This window comes from Anolis sagrei, chromosome 11, assembly GCF_037176765.1.
Source record: "Anolis sagrei isolate rAnoSag1 chromosome 11, rAnoSag1.mat, whole genome shotgun sequence".
NCBI classification, from domain to species: Eukaryota; Metazoa; Chordata; class Lepidosauria; order Squamata; family Dactyloidae; genus Anolis; species Anolis sagrei.
The window spans coordinates 18,478,475-18,493,691 of record NC_090031.1 but is presented as its reverse complement, the minus strand read 5'-3'; the positions used below and the strand labels follow the sequence as shown (position 1 = coordinate 18,493,691).

The following is a 15,217-nucleotide window of genomic DNA, read 5'->3' as shown; positions in this document are numbered from 1 at the left end:
ACAGCGATCTTCCGAGTTGTCAGGGATCTCGCTCTGAGGCGGATTTAATAGTCCTCTGACAACTCGGAACAGTTCAACCGGATGGTTCTTAGCGGATGCAATATTGGCTGCAAGTAATGTTTTTTGTGCAGCCTTTATTGCCACGCTATAGAACCTTAAAAAGGAATCTAGACGTGCTTGGACTGACCTGCTATGCTTCCGTCGCCACACGTGCTCTAGCCACCTCTTCTTTTGCTTCATTGCTGCCAGTTCCTCAGTGAACCAAGGAGCCGGTGTAGCTCGGTTACTCGAGAGGGGGTGCTCTGGAGCGATCGTGTCTATAGACCTGGTCATCTCCCTATCCCAGAGAGAGACCAGAGCCTCGACAGGGTCACTTACCGAGGAGCCGGGAAAATTCCCCAAGAGCCGTCAGAAAACCATTTGGATCCATAAGTCTCCTGGGGGCGGACCATTTTAATGGGTCCACCACCCTTGCGGAGGTAGGAAGGCTCAATAAGTCTGATCAGGTGGTGGTCGGTCCAAGGCAACGGAGCGATGGTTAACTCCTCCTCCCTGCCACCTTCTTCCCATCCCTGACAGAAAACCAGATCCAGCGTGTGTCCAGCACTGTGGGTGGGACCTGATACTAACTGGGACAGGCCCATGGTTGCCATGAAGTTCTGAGCCACTCTTGACAGAGTGGTCTCAGCATGAACATTGAAGTCCCCCAGCACAATGAGCCGTTGTGACTCCAATGCCAGGCCTGAGAACACTCTGGCTAGCTCAGGTAGGGAGAGTGTAGTGCAGCGGGGTGGTCGGTACACTAACAGAATCCCTATCCTGTCCCGGTCACTGACCTTCAGGCTGACACACTCAAACATGGCAGACTGTGGGATGGGGCACCTAGTCAGGGGATGGAATGCTTATAGACAATTGCGACTCCCCCTCCCCGCCCTCCAGATCTCACTTGGTACTGCACGGAGTAACCTGGTGGACAAAGCTGGGAGAGATTAACCCCCCCCCCCCCCCCCCCAGCCTCATCCAACCAGGTCTCCATTTCAAAGCTCCCTGCCTGAGCGGTGATGGCACGATCGTCAGCATAGATGAAAATCTCTGTCCCTTCTGGCAGTGGCTGGTCATTTGTGTAAATGTTAAACATGGATTGAGCAAGCTCGCTCCCTTGAGGCAGGCTGTTCTTCTGTTATCGTCATCTGCTTCTCTGGTCCTGGAAGCGACCAGAAGTGACTTGCAGCATGCTGTTTGATGACACGGTGTGTCTTGCAATGCAAACCTTTGCTAATTGTGCAAAGTGGGTTCTTCATGGGGTCCCTCCTGTCACTAATTTTGAACCTTGAACATGTTCTTTAGTCTATTTTCAGTGGGATGGAGTGCACCAGGCCCTTTCAAAGAAAGAAGTAGACACACAGGCCCAGGACTGGTTTTATAACAGCTATATAACAAACAAAGGCCATCCTCATGTTCACACAAAGAGCAAAAACAATGTGAATCATTGATAGTTACAGATGCATTATGGGAGAGGGTCAAATTAGCCCTTTGAGTCTCCATGGCAGTTGATGGCAATGTTGTCTAGCTCTCTCTTTCTGATCTTTTTTTGCAGGCAAAGCAAAGAGGGACACTCTATAGTTGCCCTTGTCTTTTGACAGCATGGGTTTCAAATATCTTCCTCTGGGGTCATGATAAAAGGGCCGTGTAACATGTAGTGCACAATGCCTTGCGTCTGACACTGGCGACAGATGCAAAGTTTGTTTTCCAATCACCATATGACACTGCAGTGGGCATTACTTGGTTTGATTTGCCTACTCTGTAACACACAGCATAGAATTGTCCTTTTTAGGAGTCCATTTCAAATCTATGATACTGTATCTGTGTGTATGAATCATATCCAGCCATAGATATATGATATATATCTATGGCTGGATGGCTGTTTGTCAGCAGGGCTTTGATTACGTTTTCTTGCCCTGGTGAAGGGAGTTGGACTGGATAGCTTTAAGGATTTTTCTGTTGCTCATAAGGGTTCCGTGTGGGAAGTTTGCCCCAATTCTGTCGTTGGTGGGGTTCAGAATGCTCTTTGATTGTATGTGAACTATAAATCTCAGTAACTACAACTCCGAAATGTCAAGGTCTATTTCCTCCAAACTCCATCTGTGTTCAAATTTGGGCATATTGAGTATTCGTGCTCAAATTTGAAGATGGAAGGCCAACCGGACTCTGTACCTGATTGTTTCCATCAGTGCCTCGAAGCGTGCCAGCAGGTTGAGGGTGAATCCAGCAAAGACGGAGATCCTATGGCTGGGTCAACCGGGCAGTGGGGACATCCAGCTGCCTACCCTGGATGGCGAGGCGCTACGCCCGTCATCATTGGTAAAGAGTCTGGGAGTCCTTTTGGACCCTCTGCTGACGATGGAGGCCCAGGTCTCCGCTGTGAGCAGAACGGTCTATTTTCATCTGCGGCAGGCTAGATGGCTGGCCCCCTCCCTGTCCAGGGACGACCTAGCTACGGTGATCCAGGCTATGGTCATCTCAAGACTGGACTACTGTAACACCCTCTACATTGGCCTTCCTCTGTCGGTGATCCGGAAGCTCAAGTTGGTACAAAATGCAGCTGCTCGGCTTCTTGCAGGAATTCTGATGAGATGCCACATAACACCAATCTTACTGCAGCTGCATTGGTTACCAATTGAGCACCGGATCACTTTCAAAGTGATGGTACTCACCTTTAAGGCCTTGCATGGTCTGGGGCCGATGTACCTGAGGGACCGCCTCACCCCCTACCAACCCCAGAGATCCCTCCGCTCTGAGGACCAAGATCTATTGGAAATTCCCAGTGTCAAGACCTTGTATCTAACAGCAACCAGACGCAGAGCCTTTACAGCAGTGGCACCATCACTCTGGAATACTCTGCCACCTGAAGTCCGTACCTTGCGGGACTTATCAGTCTTCCGCAGGGCATGTAAGACATATCTGTTTCAACAGGCCTTTGACTTTTGATATTGCTGATCAAACCCTTCTAGTGTTTTCTGTTGGTCAAGGGAGTTCTGTGTGCCAAGTTTGATTCAATTCCATCATTGGTGGAGTTCAGAATGTTCTCAAAATCAGTAAAATATAAATCCCAGCAACTATAACTCCCAAATGACAACATCATTTTTTTTGAGTGAAGGATATACATTGGGTTGTTAGGTGTCTTGTGTCCAAATTTGGTGTCAATTCGTCCAGTGGCTTTTGAGTTCTGTTAATCCCAGGAGAATTTTGAGTTCTCAATAAGTTACTCTGCTGTGCATTAATGGGGAGGGTCTTTGGTGAATAAACCCACTTGCCCAACATGGTCTACCTGGGCTGACCTGCCTTCCTTCTCTGCAGACGGATGCTGACGTGGTTGTCCTGACGACGGGGGTGCTGGTGCTCATCACTTTGCTGCCCATGATCCCTCAGTCCGGGAAGCAGTACCTGCACGACTTCTTTGGCATCTTCGGCCGCCTCTCCTCCTGGTACTTGAAGAACCCAGGTGAGGCGCAGGGGGGTTTGTGCTGATGTGTGTGTGTGGGGGGTGTGTGGGATTTTGGAGGGGATGGTGAGCTTTAAATGTAATTTTATTGGATTTACTAGCGGTGCCCTGCCACGCATTGCTGTAGCCCAGTCTGTTGATCTGGAAAAAAAAGTAATGAGAAAATGTTGGTTTTTAATATATGTAATTTCTTTCTTCTTGTGGGTAAACAGTACTTCTTGCTGTTTCTTTGTCAGTGTTGATGTGGAGAGTGCCTGGTTTGCCTACTCTGGAACATGCAACATATTATTGTCCTTCTTTAGGGGTGGCTTTAAAATCTATGATACTATATCTATGTGTCTGTGAATCATATCTATCTATAGCTGGATGGCTCTTTGTCAGGAGGACTTTGATAATGTTTTCTTGCCGTGATGAAGGGAGTTGGATTGGATGGCCTTAAGTATTTTCTGTTGGTCATGGGGGTTCTGTGTGGGAAGTTTGCCCCCATTCTGTCGTTTGTAGGGTTCAGAATGCTCTTTGATTGTAGGTGAACAGTGAATTGCAGGGACTACAACTGCCAAATGTTAAGGTGTATTTCCCCCAAAGTCCATCTGTTTTCATATTCGTGCCAAGTGTGGTCCAGATCCATTATTGCTGGAGTCCACAGTGCTCTCTGGATGTAGGTGTACTACAATTCCGAAATGAAAGGTCAATGCCCACCAAACCCTTCCAGTATTATCTGTTGGTCATGGGAGTTCAGTGTGCCAAGTATGGTTCAAATCCGTAAATCCCAGAAATGAGGAGTACATTGTTATAAAAGTGAAAAAGCAACGGGCAGGAGAAGCAGTTGGGAGAGACCCACCTCCCACCGGGCAGGTTTGGAGGCCGCCGAAGGCAAGAGGGGCGTCGGGCCGTGGTAGAAATCGAGGCCCCGGCTTAGGAGAAGACGGCGAGCCTCCCGTCTCGTGTTGTTTTTGTTGCCCTCGGCAGCCCCCCGCAGCTTCTGTGCCCTCCCTGGCCGTTAGTGCTTACATCGGCCTGGTGGGCTTTCTCAGGCTCTCATGGTCTTTTTCCGTCTGTGTATCTGAGGCAGCGGCAAGAGCGATGGGGTAGAGGGAGGCACGCAGGCAGCAGTGCGCATGCGGAGGGTGACTTGGGCGCGGGGGAAGCTGGGAAATGGAGTCCTTCCTCCTCATCGTATTCCTCCCGAGGCCTCTGCGCATGCTCCGCGTTTTTAGGGTATTGTGCATTTGTGTTGTTGCGTATTGATGTTTTGAGGGTTGTTGGTCATACCTTGGGGGAAGAGGTATTAGCAGGCCAAATTTGGTGAGATTTCGCCCGGTGGTTTCTCCGTTTTTGAACGCCTAAGGACGCCCTTAAGCTTCTTATATATATAGATTGTGATGCCTGGAGATTTTGTGGGCAACAAGCGGAACATGAGCCAACAGTGTAAAGCATCAGCTCAAAAAGTCAAAGGGATTTTGGACTGCATCCAAAGTAGTCTAGATCGAGGGAATAATAATAATAATATAATAAAGCTTTATTTATACCCCGCTCCATCTCCCCCAGGGGGAGTCGGTGCAGCTTACCATGAGACCATGCCCATCAATACAATACAAGCTATAACACAAACACAGTAAAACAAGCAAAATACATAAAATGTAAAATTGAAATAATATACAACACAACAATATAAAATCAAGCATTAAAAACACAGGAAATTTCACTAGGCAGGGCCAGATGCATGGATAAAATTATAGAAAATATTAAAAACACTGGGAGATAGGGCAGAATAACTTATAAGGAGGAGGCTCCGGGAATGAGGAAAGATTTCATTGCACAACCCATAAAGTAAAGTGCGTCTAATGACATTTTGTTCAAAGTGTGGTCAGGGAGAATCTTTCATTCAGTCACGGAAGGCACATTGGAATAACCAGGTTTTCAAATTCCTCCTGAAGATTGCCAGTGTGGGGGCTTGTCTAATGTCTCCGGGAAGTGAGTTCCAGAGCCGGGGGACCAGCGCAGAGAAGGCCCTCTCTCTCGTCCCCGCAAGTCGCACTTGCGATGCGGGGGGAGGGGGGGAGGCAAAAGAAGGGCCTCTCTGGAAGATCAAAGGGATCATGTGGGTTCGTAGATGGAAATACGGTTGCGCAGTTAGGAGGGTCCCAAACCGTTCAAGTCCTGGTGCTTTGTCGGACCTCTTTCTCTGGAATCACACTGTCTCCAATTCTGGGCACAACAGTTTAAAAGATATATTTATGTATGTATGTATTTATTTATTTATTTACAGTATTTCTGTTCTGCCCTTCTCACCCTGAAAGGGACTCAGGGTGGATTACAGTGTACATATACATGGCAAACATTCAATGCCATAGACACACAACATATATAGACAGACATACAGAGGCTATTTAACATTCCAGCTTTTTCATGAGGATATTCTGGCCACCAGAGGAGCTGTCACTTCACCGTCCATTTGTGACACTAATGGAGTACTTCCTCATTCTTTGCATGCTTCCTGGAGATTTTTATGGTGTCGTAAATTAGCCTCCCCCCATAAGCGGTACCTAAATTTCCTACTTGAAAGATGCAACTGTCTTTCAGGCTGCAAAGGTTGACAGCAAGCTACACAATTTGGTCGGAAGCTCACTCTGACCCGGGCTGGCTTCGAACTAATGATCTTTTGGTCAGTAGTGATCTTAATGCAGCTGACTCCCAGCCAGTTGAGCCACAGTCCCGATATGGACTCTAATCTGGAAGGGATCCAGAGGAAGAGGGAGACTCAAAGGACTGAAGGTCTGGAGACTATGCTCTATGGAGATGGCCTTAAAGAACTGAATCTGTTTAGCCTCAGAAGAGAAGTTGGTAGGAGACGTGATCACGTGAAAGGGTGTCATAAGGCGGAGGGAGCAGGGTTAGGGTTAGGGTCTTTTGGCACGGCACCCAGTGTACCCATTACCACTGGGACCACCTGTACTGGTTTATGCCAGAGCCTTTGCAGTTCAATTTTGAGGTCTGGATAATGGCTGAGTTTTTCCTTTTGTTTTTCGTCAATGCGGCTCTCACCTGGTTTGGCGACATCAATAATCCAGACTTTTTTTCCACAATTGTGATGGTGTATTATGTTGTTGTTGTTATTGCTGTTATCATTATTGATTTATGGTTATTGAGTGGCCATCTGCTGGGGGTGCTTTGATTGTGCTTTTCTTGCATAATTGCAGAAGGAGGTTGGACTAGATCAGGGGTCCTCAAACCTTTTAAACAGAGGGCCAGGTCACAGTCCTTCAAACTGTTGGAGGGCTGGATTATAATTTGGAAAAAAACCCGAATTAATTCCTATGCACACTGCACATATCTTATTTGTAGTGCAAAAAAAAAAACCATTTAAAAACAATACAATATTAGAATCATAGAATCATAGAATCAAAGAGTTGGAAGAGACCTCATGGGCCATCCAGTCCAACCCCCTGCCAAGAAGCAGGAATATTGCATTCAAATCACCCCTGACAGATGGCCATCCAGCCTCTGTTTAAAAGCTTCCAAAGAAGGAGCCTCCACCACACTCCGGGGCAGAGAGTTCCACTGCTGAACGGCTCTCACAGTCAGGAAGTTCTTCCTCATGTTCAGATGGAATCTCCTCTCTTGTAGTTTGAAGCCATTGTTTTGCGTCCTAGTCTCCAAGGAAGCAGAAAACAAGCTTTCTCCCTCCTCCCTGTGGCTTCCTCTCACATATTTATACATGGCTATCATATCCCCTCTCAGCCTTCTCTTCTTCAGGCTAAACATGCCCAGCTCCTTAAGCCGCTCCTTATAGGGCTTGTTCTCCAGACCTTTTATCATTTTATTCGCCCTCCTCTGGACACATTCCAGCTTGTCAATATCTCTCTTGAATTGTGGTGCCCAGAATTGGACACAGTATTCCAGGTGTGGTCTAACCAAAGCAGAATAGAGGGGTAGCATTACTTCCCTATATCTAGACACTATGCTCCTATTGATGCAGGCCAAAATCCCATTGGCTTTTTTTGCCACCACATCACATTGTTGGCTCATGTTTAACTTGTTGTCCACGAGGACTCCAAGATCTTTTTCACACGTACTGCTCTCGAGCCAGGCGTCCCCCATTCTGTATCTTTGCATTTCGTTTTTCCTGCCAAAGTGGAGTATCTTGCATTTGTCACTGTTGAACTTCAATGAAATGAAGTTCAACTAAAATGAAGAACAATGTTAATAAATATAAATTTCTTAGTATTTCAATGGGAAGTGTGGGCCTGCTTTTGGCTGATGAGATTGTTGTTGTTGTTGTTGTTGTTGTTGTTGTTGCGTGCTTTCAAGTCATTTCAGACTTAGGTTGACCCTGAGTGAGGGCCAGGTAAATGACCTTGGGGGGTCGTATTCGGCCTTAGTTTGAGGACCCCTGGACTAGATATCCAGTGGTCTCTTCCAGCTCTAGAATTCTATGATTCTATCCATGCACAAAAATACCATTTCTTAATTTTTGTATTTGAATTGTTTTAAATTGTCCTTAGCTATTATTATTATTTTATTATTATTTGCTTTATTTTTATACCGCATTTTTCAGCCTAATTCGGCGACTCAATGCGGTTTACAATGCAATTTATTACAATAACAATTAGTTAAAAACACAGTATACACAACGGACAATACAAACAACACAACAACACAACATAGTCATCAACGCCTCAGTAAAAATCAGATTCCGTTCTCGTAATCCTTCTACCATTCCTTGTTCATTTATACCGTCTTCATGAGTTCAATTGCTATGTTGACCGAACGCCTGTTCATAGAGCCACGTCTTGACCTTCCTCCGGAACTCCAGCAACGAAGGGGCCTGCCTGATGTCTACGGGTAGGGCATTCCATAGCCGAGGGGCCACCACCGAGAAGGCCCTGTCCCTCGTCCCCGCCAGCCGCGCCTGCGACGCAGGCGGGACCGAGAGCAGGGCCTCCCCGGACGATCTTAACGTCCTCGTCGGTTCATAGGTGGAGATGCGTTCGGAGAGGTATTGTGGTTGTTAGCTGCCTTGAGTCCTCACAAGGAGAAAGGTGGGGTGGTAATAAAGTGTATAATAAAAATAGTAAGGGGGAGTAATTCAGGCCCAGAAAAGTTGTTCCCGCACCAGGTCTCACGCCCTGCTCCCTCCGCTTCCCTGCAGGTCACGTGGCCGAGATCTACCTGGTGCACCTGCACGCCAGCGTCTACGCCCTCTTCCATCGCCTTTATGGAATGTACCCTTGCAACTTTGTGTCTTTTCTGCGCTCCCACTACAGCATGAAGGAGAACCTGGAAACCTTTGAAGAGGTGGTCAAGGTGAGCGAGGGAAGCCCAGGCCCCAAGGGCAGCCTCAACACAAGCTGGGCTTGTCTTCCCATTACCTTGGGAGAAGTGCACAGGCCGCCCCCGAGTTACAAACAAGACCCGTTCTGTAGGTTTGTGCTTAAATTGGATTTGTGTGTAAGTCAGAACAGGGACATTCTTTAAGTGTCACTCCAGTCATATATACAGTGTTCCCTCACTTATTGTGGGGGTTATGTTCCAGGACCCACCACAATAAGTGAAAAACAGCGATGTAGGGACGCTATATTTATTTTAATATTTATACATTATTTTAGTAGTTCTACACCAGTGTTTCTCAACCTGGGGGTCGGGACCCCTGGGGGATCACATAGGGGGCGCCAAAGACCAGAAAGAACAGTATTTTCTGTTGGTCATGGGGCTTCTGTGAGGGAAGTTTGGCCCAATTCTATCATTGGTGGGGTTCAAAATGTTCTTTGATTGTAGGTGAACTATAAATCCCAGCAACCACAACTCCCAAATGGCAAAGTGTATTTTCCCCAAACTCCACTAGTGTTCACATTTGAGCATACTGAGTATATGTGCCAAGTTTGATCCAAATCCCTCATTGTTTGAGTCCTCAGTACTCTCTGGATATAGGTGAACTACAACTCCAAAACTCAAGGTCAATGCCCACCAAACCCTCCCAGTATTTTCTGTTGGTCATGGGAGTCTTATGTGCCAAGTTTAGTTCAATTCCATCATTGATGGAGTTCAGAATGCTCTTTGATTGTAGGTGAACTATAAATCCCAGCAACCACAACTCCCAAATGGCAAAGTGTATTTTCCCCAAACTCCACTAGTGTTCACATTTGAGCATACTGAGTATATGTGCCAAGTTTGATCCAAATCCCTCATTGTTTGAGTCCTCAGTACTCTCTGGATATAGGTGAACTACAACTCCAAAACTCAAGGTTAATGCCCACCAAACCCTCCCAGTATTTTCTGTTGGTCATGGGAGTTCTGTGTGCTAAGTTTGGTTCAATTCCATCATTGATGGAGTTCAGAATGCTCTTTGATTGTAGGTGAACTGTATATCCCAGCAACTACAACTCCCAAATGACAAAATCATAATTTTTTTAGTGATGGTCACTCCTTGTGTTGTGAGACGTTTTGTTGCCAAATTTGATGTGATTTCGTTCATTGGTTCTTTTGTTTTTAAGGCACTCATTATGCACAGAGCATTTTTATATATATAGTTTGTCAGATATTATTATAGATCTACAAATATTATTATAGACATGTAGATATTATTGTTATAGACATATAGATATTATTATTATTATAGAGCTATAGATATTATTATTACAGGCATAGATATTATTATGAAAGACTGATAGATATTATTATTGTAGATCTTGTAGCCCAGGGTTGCTATAGAGTAAAAATGGATGGCCATCTGTCAGGAGTTCTTTGTACCTTCCTGGACAGCGTTTCCTATTTTTGTCCTTTCTTTGAGTACTGGACTTTATTTCCCAGAATTCCTTCCCATAACTCAATATGGAAGTTGAAGTGTGTAGAGATGTGTGTGTATATACACATACACACTTACACAGACACACAGAATACCTCCCGTGACAGGAGGAAAAGGGAAGGGAAGGGAGGGAAGGGGTGGATCTGGAGAAGCGTGCTCTCCCTCTCTCTTTCTCTCTCTCTTAAGCTTTCCTTTCTTTCTCCCCTCCCTCTCCTTTCCGGCTTTGCCCAAACAGCAATGCAATGGGAGGGAGGAAGGCAGGCAGGCAGGCAGGCAAGCAGGCAGCACCTCCATGAGGAAGACCTCTAGGTGTAAGGAGGAGGAGGAGGAGGATGCCACCTCTCTTTCTCTCTCGGCTGGCAAGAAGGAGGTGAAATGCTTTAGCCCAGAAGTGTTTGGGAGGGGAGAGGCAGGGCTATCGAAAATGATCCATGGGACACCATTCCCTCCCTCTCTCTCTCAAGCCATTCTTTCTCTCAACTGTTGGTCCCCCGTCCCCCCCTTGTGCAGAAGGGAGGGAGTCATTTTAACGCATGCTGTGTATACTCATTTAGCATTGTGGCAGATTAAGTTCCTTCCGGTTAGTTTTGTTGGGTTTTTTTGAGTGGAGAACATACATTGGGTTGTTAGGTGTATCGTGTCCAAATTTGGTGCCAATTCATCCAAGGGTTTTTGAGTTCTGTGAATACCACAACATTACATTTTTATTTATATAGACTAGCTGTACCCGCCATTCGTTGCTGTGGCCAACCTTCCCTCCCTCTTGCTCTCCTTTCCTTTCCTCTACTTCTTTCCTTTCCTATTTATCTTCTTCTTTCTTCCATCTCTACCTGTTTCTTTCCTCCATTTCTTTGCTCTTTGGTTACATCCTACTTTCCCTTTCACTTTTTTATTTCCTTCTCTCCTTCTTTGTTTCTCTCCCTTTCTTTCTTTCTTTCTTTCTTTCTTTCCTTCCTTCTTTTCCTCCCTCCTTCTCCCTTTCCCTCCTTCAATCCTTCCCTCTTTCCCTCCTTCTCTCATTACTTCTTGACAGTCCCTTCCAACTCTATTCTGTAAGTCTATTTAATTTGTATTATATAGTAATATATAATGGTAATATATTATATAGTAATGTATATAACAATATAGAAAATATTGTATTTATATCTTACATAGAAAGAAGGAAAGGAAGAAGGAAGGAAGGAAGGAAGGAAGGGAGGAAGGGAGGGAGGGAAAGAAGGGAAGGAAGGAAAGGAAAGAAGGAGGGGTGAAGAAAGGATGGAGGGAAGGAAATGAAGAAAGGGAAAGGAGGGTGGAAGGAAAAGAAGGAAAGGAAGAAGGAAGGAGGGACAGGATGGAAGGGAAGGAGGGAAAGAAGGAAAGGAAGGAAGGAAGGAAAGGAAGGAAGGAGGGGTGAAGAAAGGGGGGAGGGAAGGAAATGAAGAAAGAGAAATGAGGGTGGAAGGAAAAGAAGGAAAGGAAGAAGGAAGGAGGGACAGGATGGAAGGGAAGGAGGGAAAGAAGGAAAGGAAGGAGGGACAGGAAGGGGGGAAGGAAAGGAAGGGAAGGAAGGAAGAAAAGGGGGGAGGAAAAAAGGGAAGGGAGTGAGGGAGAGAAGGAGTGTGGCAGAGGGAGCTACCTCCCGGTCTGGATGTTAATAGAAGAGAGAGAGAGAGAGAGAGAGAGTTAAATGTGTACTCGTGTTGCCGGAGAACATACATTGGGTTGTTAGGTGTCTTGTGTCCAAATGTGGTATCAATTGGTCCAGGGGTTTTTGAGTTCATTACAAACAAACATTACATTTTTATTTATATAGATTATTATTGTTATATTATGTTTGTTTATACCACGCTTTTTTTCTCCACAAAGAGACTCAAAGCGGTTTCAATTACTAATAACTCAATCGCTAATTATACAAATACTAGCGGTCCCCTGCCAGGCGTTGCTGTGGCCCAGTCTGGTGATCTGGCAAATAAAGTAATGAGAAAGTGTTGGTTTCTAATATATGTAATGTCTTTATGCTTGTGGGTAAACAGTATTTCTTTGATTGTAGGTGAACTGTAAGTCCCAGCAACTACAACTCCCAAATGACAAAATCATAATTTTTTGAGTGATGGTCACTCCTTGTGTTGTGAGACGTTTTGTTGTCAAATTTGGTGTGATTTCGTTCATTAGTTCTTTCGTTCTTAAGGTACTCATTATGCACAGAGCATTTTTTATATATAGATTCTCTCTCTCTCTCTCTCTCCCTTTGTTTTCAGCCAATGATGGGCTATGTGCGCATCCACCCTGAACTAGTGACAGGATCTAAGGATCATGAGCTGGATCCTCGGAGGTACGGCACCCCTAAAGACCTTTGAGGCCCATGTTTGGGCTGCACCTACTTCCTGCTGCGGTTGGGCCTTGTCTCGGTGTGACTCTCTCCGAGTGAGGACTGATGGACACCTCTTTGTCTTTGTCAACAGGTGGAAGCGGCTGGAGACGCAGGACGTGGTCATCGAATGTGCCAAAATCTCCCTGGACCCGGCCGAGGCCTCCTACGAAGATGGCTACTCCTCCGCCGCCCAGCAGGCCGGGCTGCACATGCCCCACCATTGCCCGCCTGACCCCGAGGCCGGCCCCTTCCTGGCTTCCCACAGCAGCTTTGGTACGACATCTAGAGAGCCAAGCTTGGGGGGGAGGCAGAGGCCGGGAGGAGGGACCCTCCTTCCTTTCGTCTCGTCTTTCCTGTTACTGTTTAGGGAGACCTGCACTCCCCATTGCCAAATTTGCAGATGATGCAACCGTGGTGGGGCTTCTTATCTCTGAAGGGTATTGGTCTCAACTGCTCTTGGGTTGCAGCGACAATAATAATTGTGTTCTCTTTTTTAAAAAGATACAGTGTTCCCTCACTACTTTGCGGTTCGCTTTCCGCGGACTCGCTATTTCGTGGTTTTAAAAAAATGAATTAAAAATATACAAATACAAGTAGCAAGGAAACACTGAGGAGCAAGGCCCGCCAATGCGTTCTGGAGGAAGGGAAGACGTAGGGTGGAGGAGTTTGTGGCCGCTTTCTGATTGGCTGCCACTTTCACAGGCCACTGTGACCAACACGAGTGACGCACCTGGACCAAACATGGCACACCTAACCCCTATGATGCCCTTTACGTCCTGGTGCGGTTTGGGGGAGGTGGACCATGGATTATGGGATTTGTAGTACTTTCCCACGGACTGCCGTGATCCCCAACAAAGACCGATAAAGACCAAACTTGGCACACAGAGCCCCCATGACCCACTCTACATCCTACTGCAGTTTGGAGGCAGGCAGACTATGGATGATGGGACTTGAAGTACCTCCACTCGCTTTCCGAGACCGCTGCGACCCACAACAATGACTGAACAAGACCAAACTTGGCACACATAACCCCCATGATACCCTTTACGTCCTGGTGAGGTTTGGGGGAGGGTGGACCAACACTGTGACCAACAGCCATATAAATAACTGATAAAGGTCAAACTTGATACAATATTCCTTTCTCAAATAACCCGGGCAGCGCCGGGTCCCCAAACTAGTATAATAATAAAACTTTATTTATACCCCGCTCCATCTCCCCCAGGGGGACTCGGTGCGGTTTACATGAGGCCACACCCATCAATACAATACAAGCAATATAACACAAAACACAATAAAACAAGCAAAATACATAAAATGCAAAATCAAAATAATCTACAAACACAATATAAAATCAAACAGTAAAAACATAGAAAATTTCACTAGCCAGGACCAGATGCATTGATAAAATTATAATTTTTTAAAAAAACACTGGGAGATAGGACAGTGTAACTTCTAAGGAGGAGGAAGGATTTCATTGCACAACCCATAAAATAAAGTGTATCTAAGGACATTTTGTGCAAAGTGGACACCCAAGCTGCGGACCTGCGATTTCAGGGGGAGTGCAACCCCATCAAGCACAGGTTGCCACCTTATACCTCGATCCAGTCTACGATTCACCTGGAGGACCTCTGTCTTGTCAGGATTGATCCTCAGCTTATTCTTCCTCATCCAGACCGTCCTTGCTCTCTTCCTTCTCCTCGGCATTTCCCTTCCCACCGATTGAGTAAGAGTGAGTGAGTGAGAGAGGGAGAGGCACCTCATCGCCGCCTGGGCTTCCTGCTGCCACTTGGGCCCTGCAACACCAATGGCAAGAGGTGGAAAGGGAGGCACCAAAGAGGAGGATGGTAAAGAGGGCTAGGAAGGAAGAAGAGCGGCAAGCGGTGGCTAGAGGCCCAGGTGGCGACGGGGTGCCGCTTCTGGAGCAGCAAGGAGGGGAGGGGGAAGGTAAAGAGAGTGAGGAGTTAATGAGAGAGAGGTGGAGAGGGCTGTCCCTACTTTGCGGAATTTCACTTATTGTGGGTGGTCCTGGAATGTAACACCCACAATAAGTGAGGAAACACTGTATTTTTATTTATTTTATCATAATTCAATACATTTGTTATACATCTTTTTTTTCCAGTAGACACCTAGTATTCAATACAATCTGCCATAGATTAATTTTTTGGCATATACTGTTATTTTCACGCTTATATACATTTTCTATCTCTCACCACTGTGTTCTCCTCCCCTGAGCCACTGCTTTTATATATTATCTGTCCAAAATTTCATTTTCTCTTGTGGAGGTAACTTACCGTCTTTCTTTTTTGAATTCCATCATTAGTGGAGTTCAGAATGCTCTTTGGTTGCAGGTGAACTATAAATCCCAGCAACTACAACTCCCAGATGACAAAATCGACCCCCTGCAACCCCACCAGTATTCAAATTTTGGGCGTATCGGATATTTGTGCCATATTTGGTCCAGTGAATGAAAATACATCCTGCATATCAGATATTTACATTACGATTTATAACATTAGCAACATTGCAGTATGAAGTAGCAATGAAAATAATTTGATAG

General features: G+C 45.9%; 1 protein-coding gene across 1 annotated transcript in view; it reads left to right on the top strand.

Annotated features, from left to right (window-relative positions):
- The window catches only part of TSC1 (TSC complex subunit 1), a 68,798-nt gene that overhangs the window by 12,555 nt on the left and 41,026 nt on the right, over positions 1-15,217 (top strand). The window contains exons 6-9 of the mRNA XM_067471982.1: positions 3,358-3,502; positions 8,655-8,809; positions 12,548-12,621; positions 12,752-12,933. Coding sequence (XP_067328083.1) covers positions 3,358-3,502; positions 8,655-8,809; positions 12,548-12,621; positions 12,752-12,933 — 556 coding nt within the window. The remainder of the gene's footprint in view (positions 1-3,357; positions 3,503-8,654; positions 8,810-12,547; positions 12,622-12,751; positions 12,934-15,217) is intronic.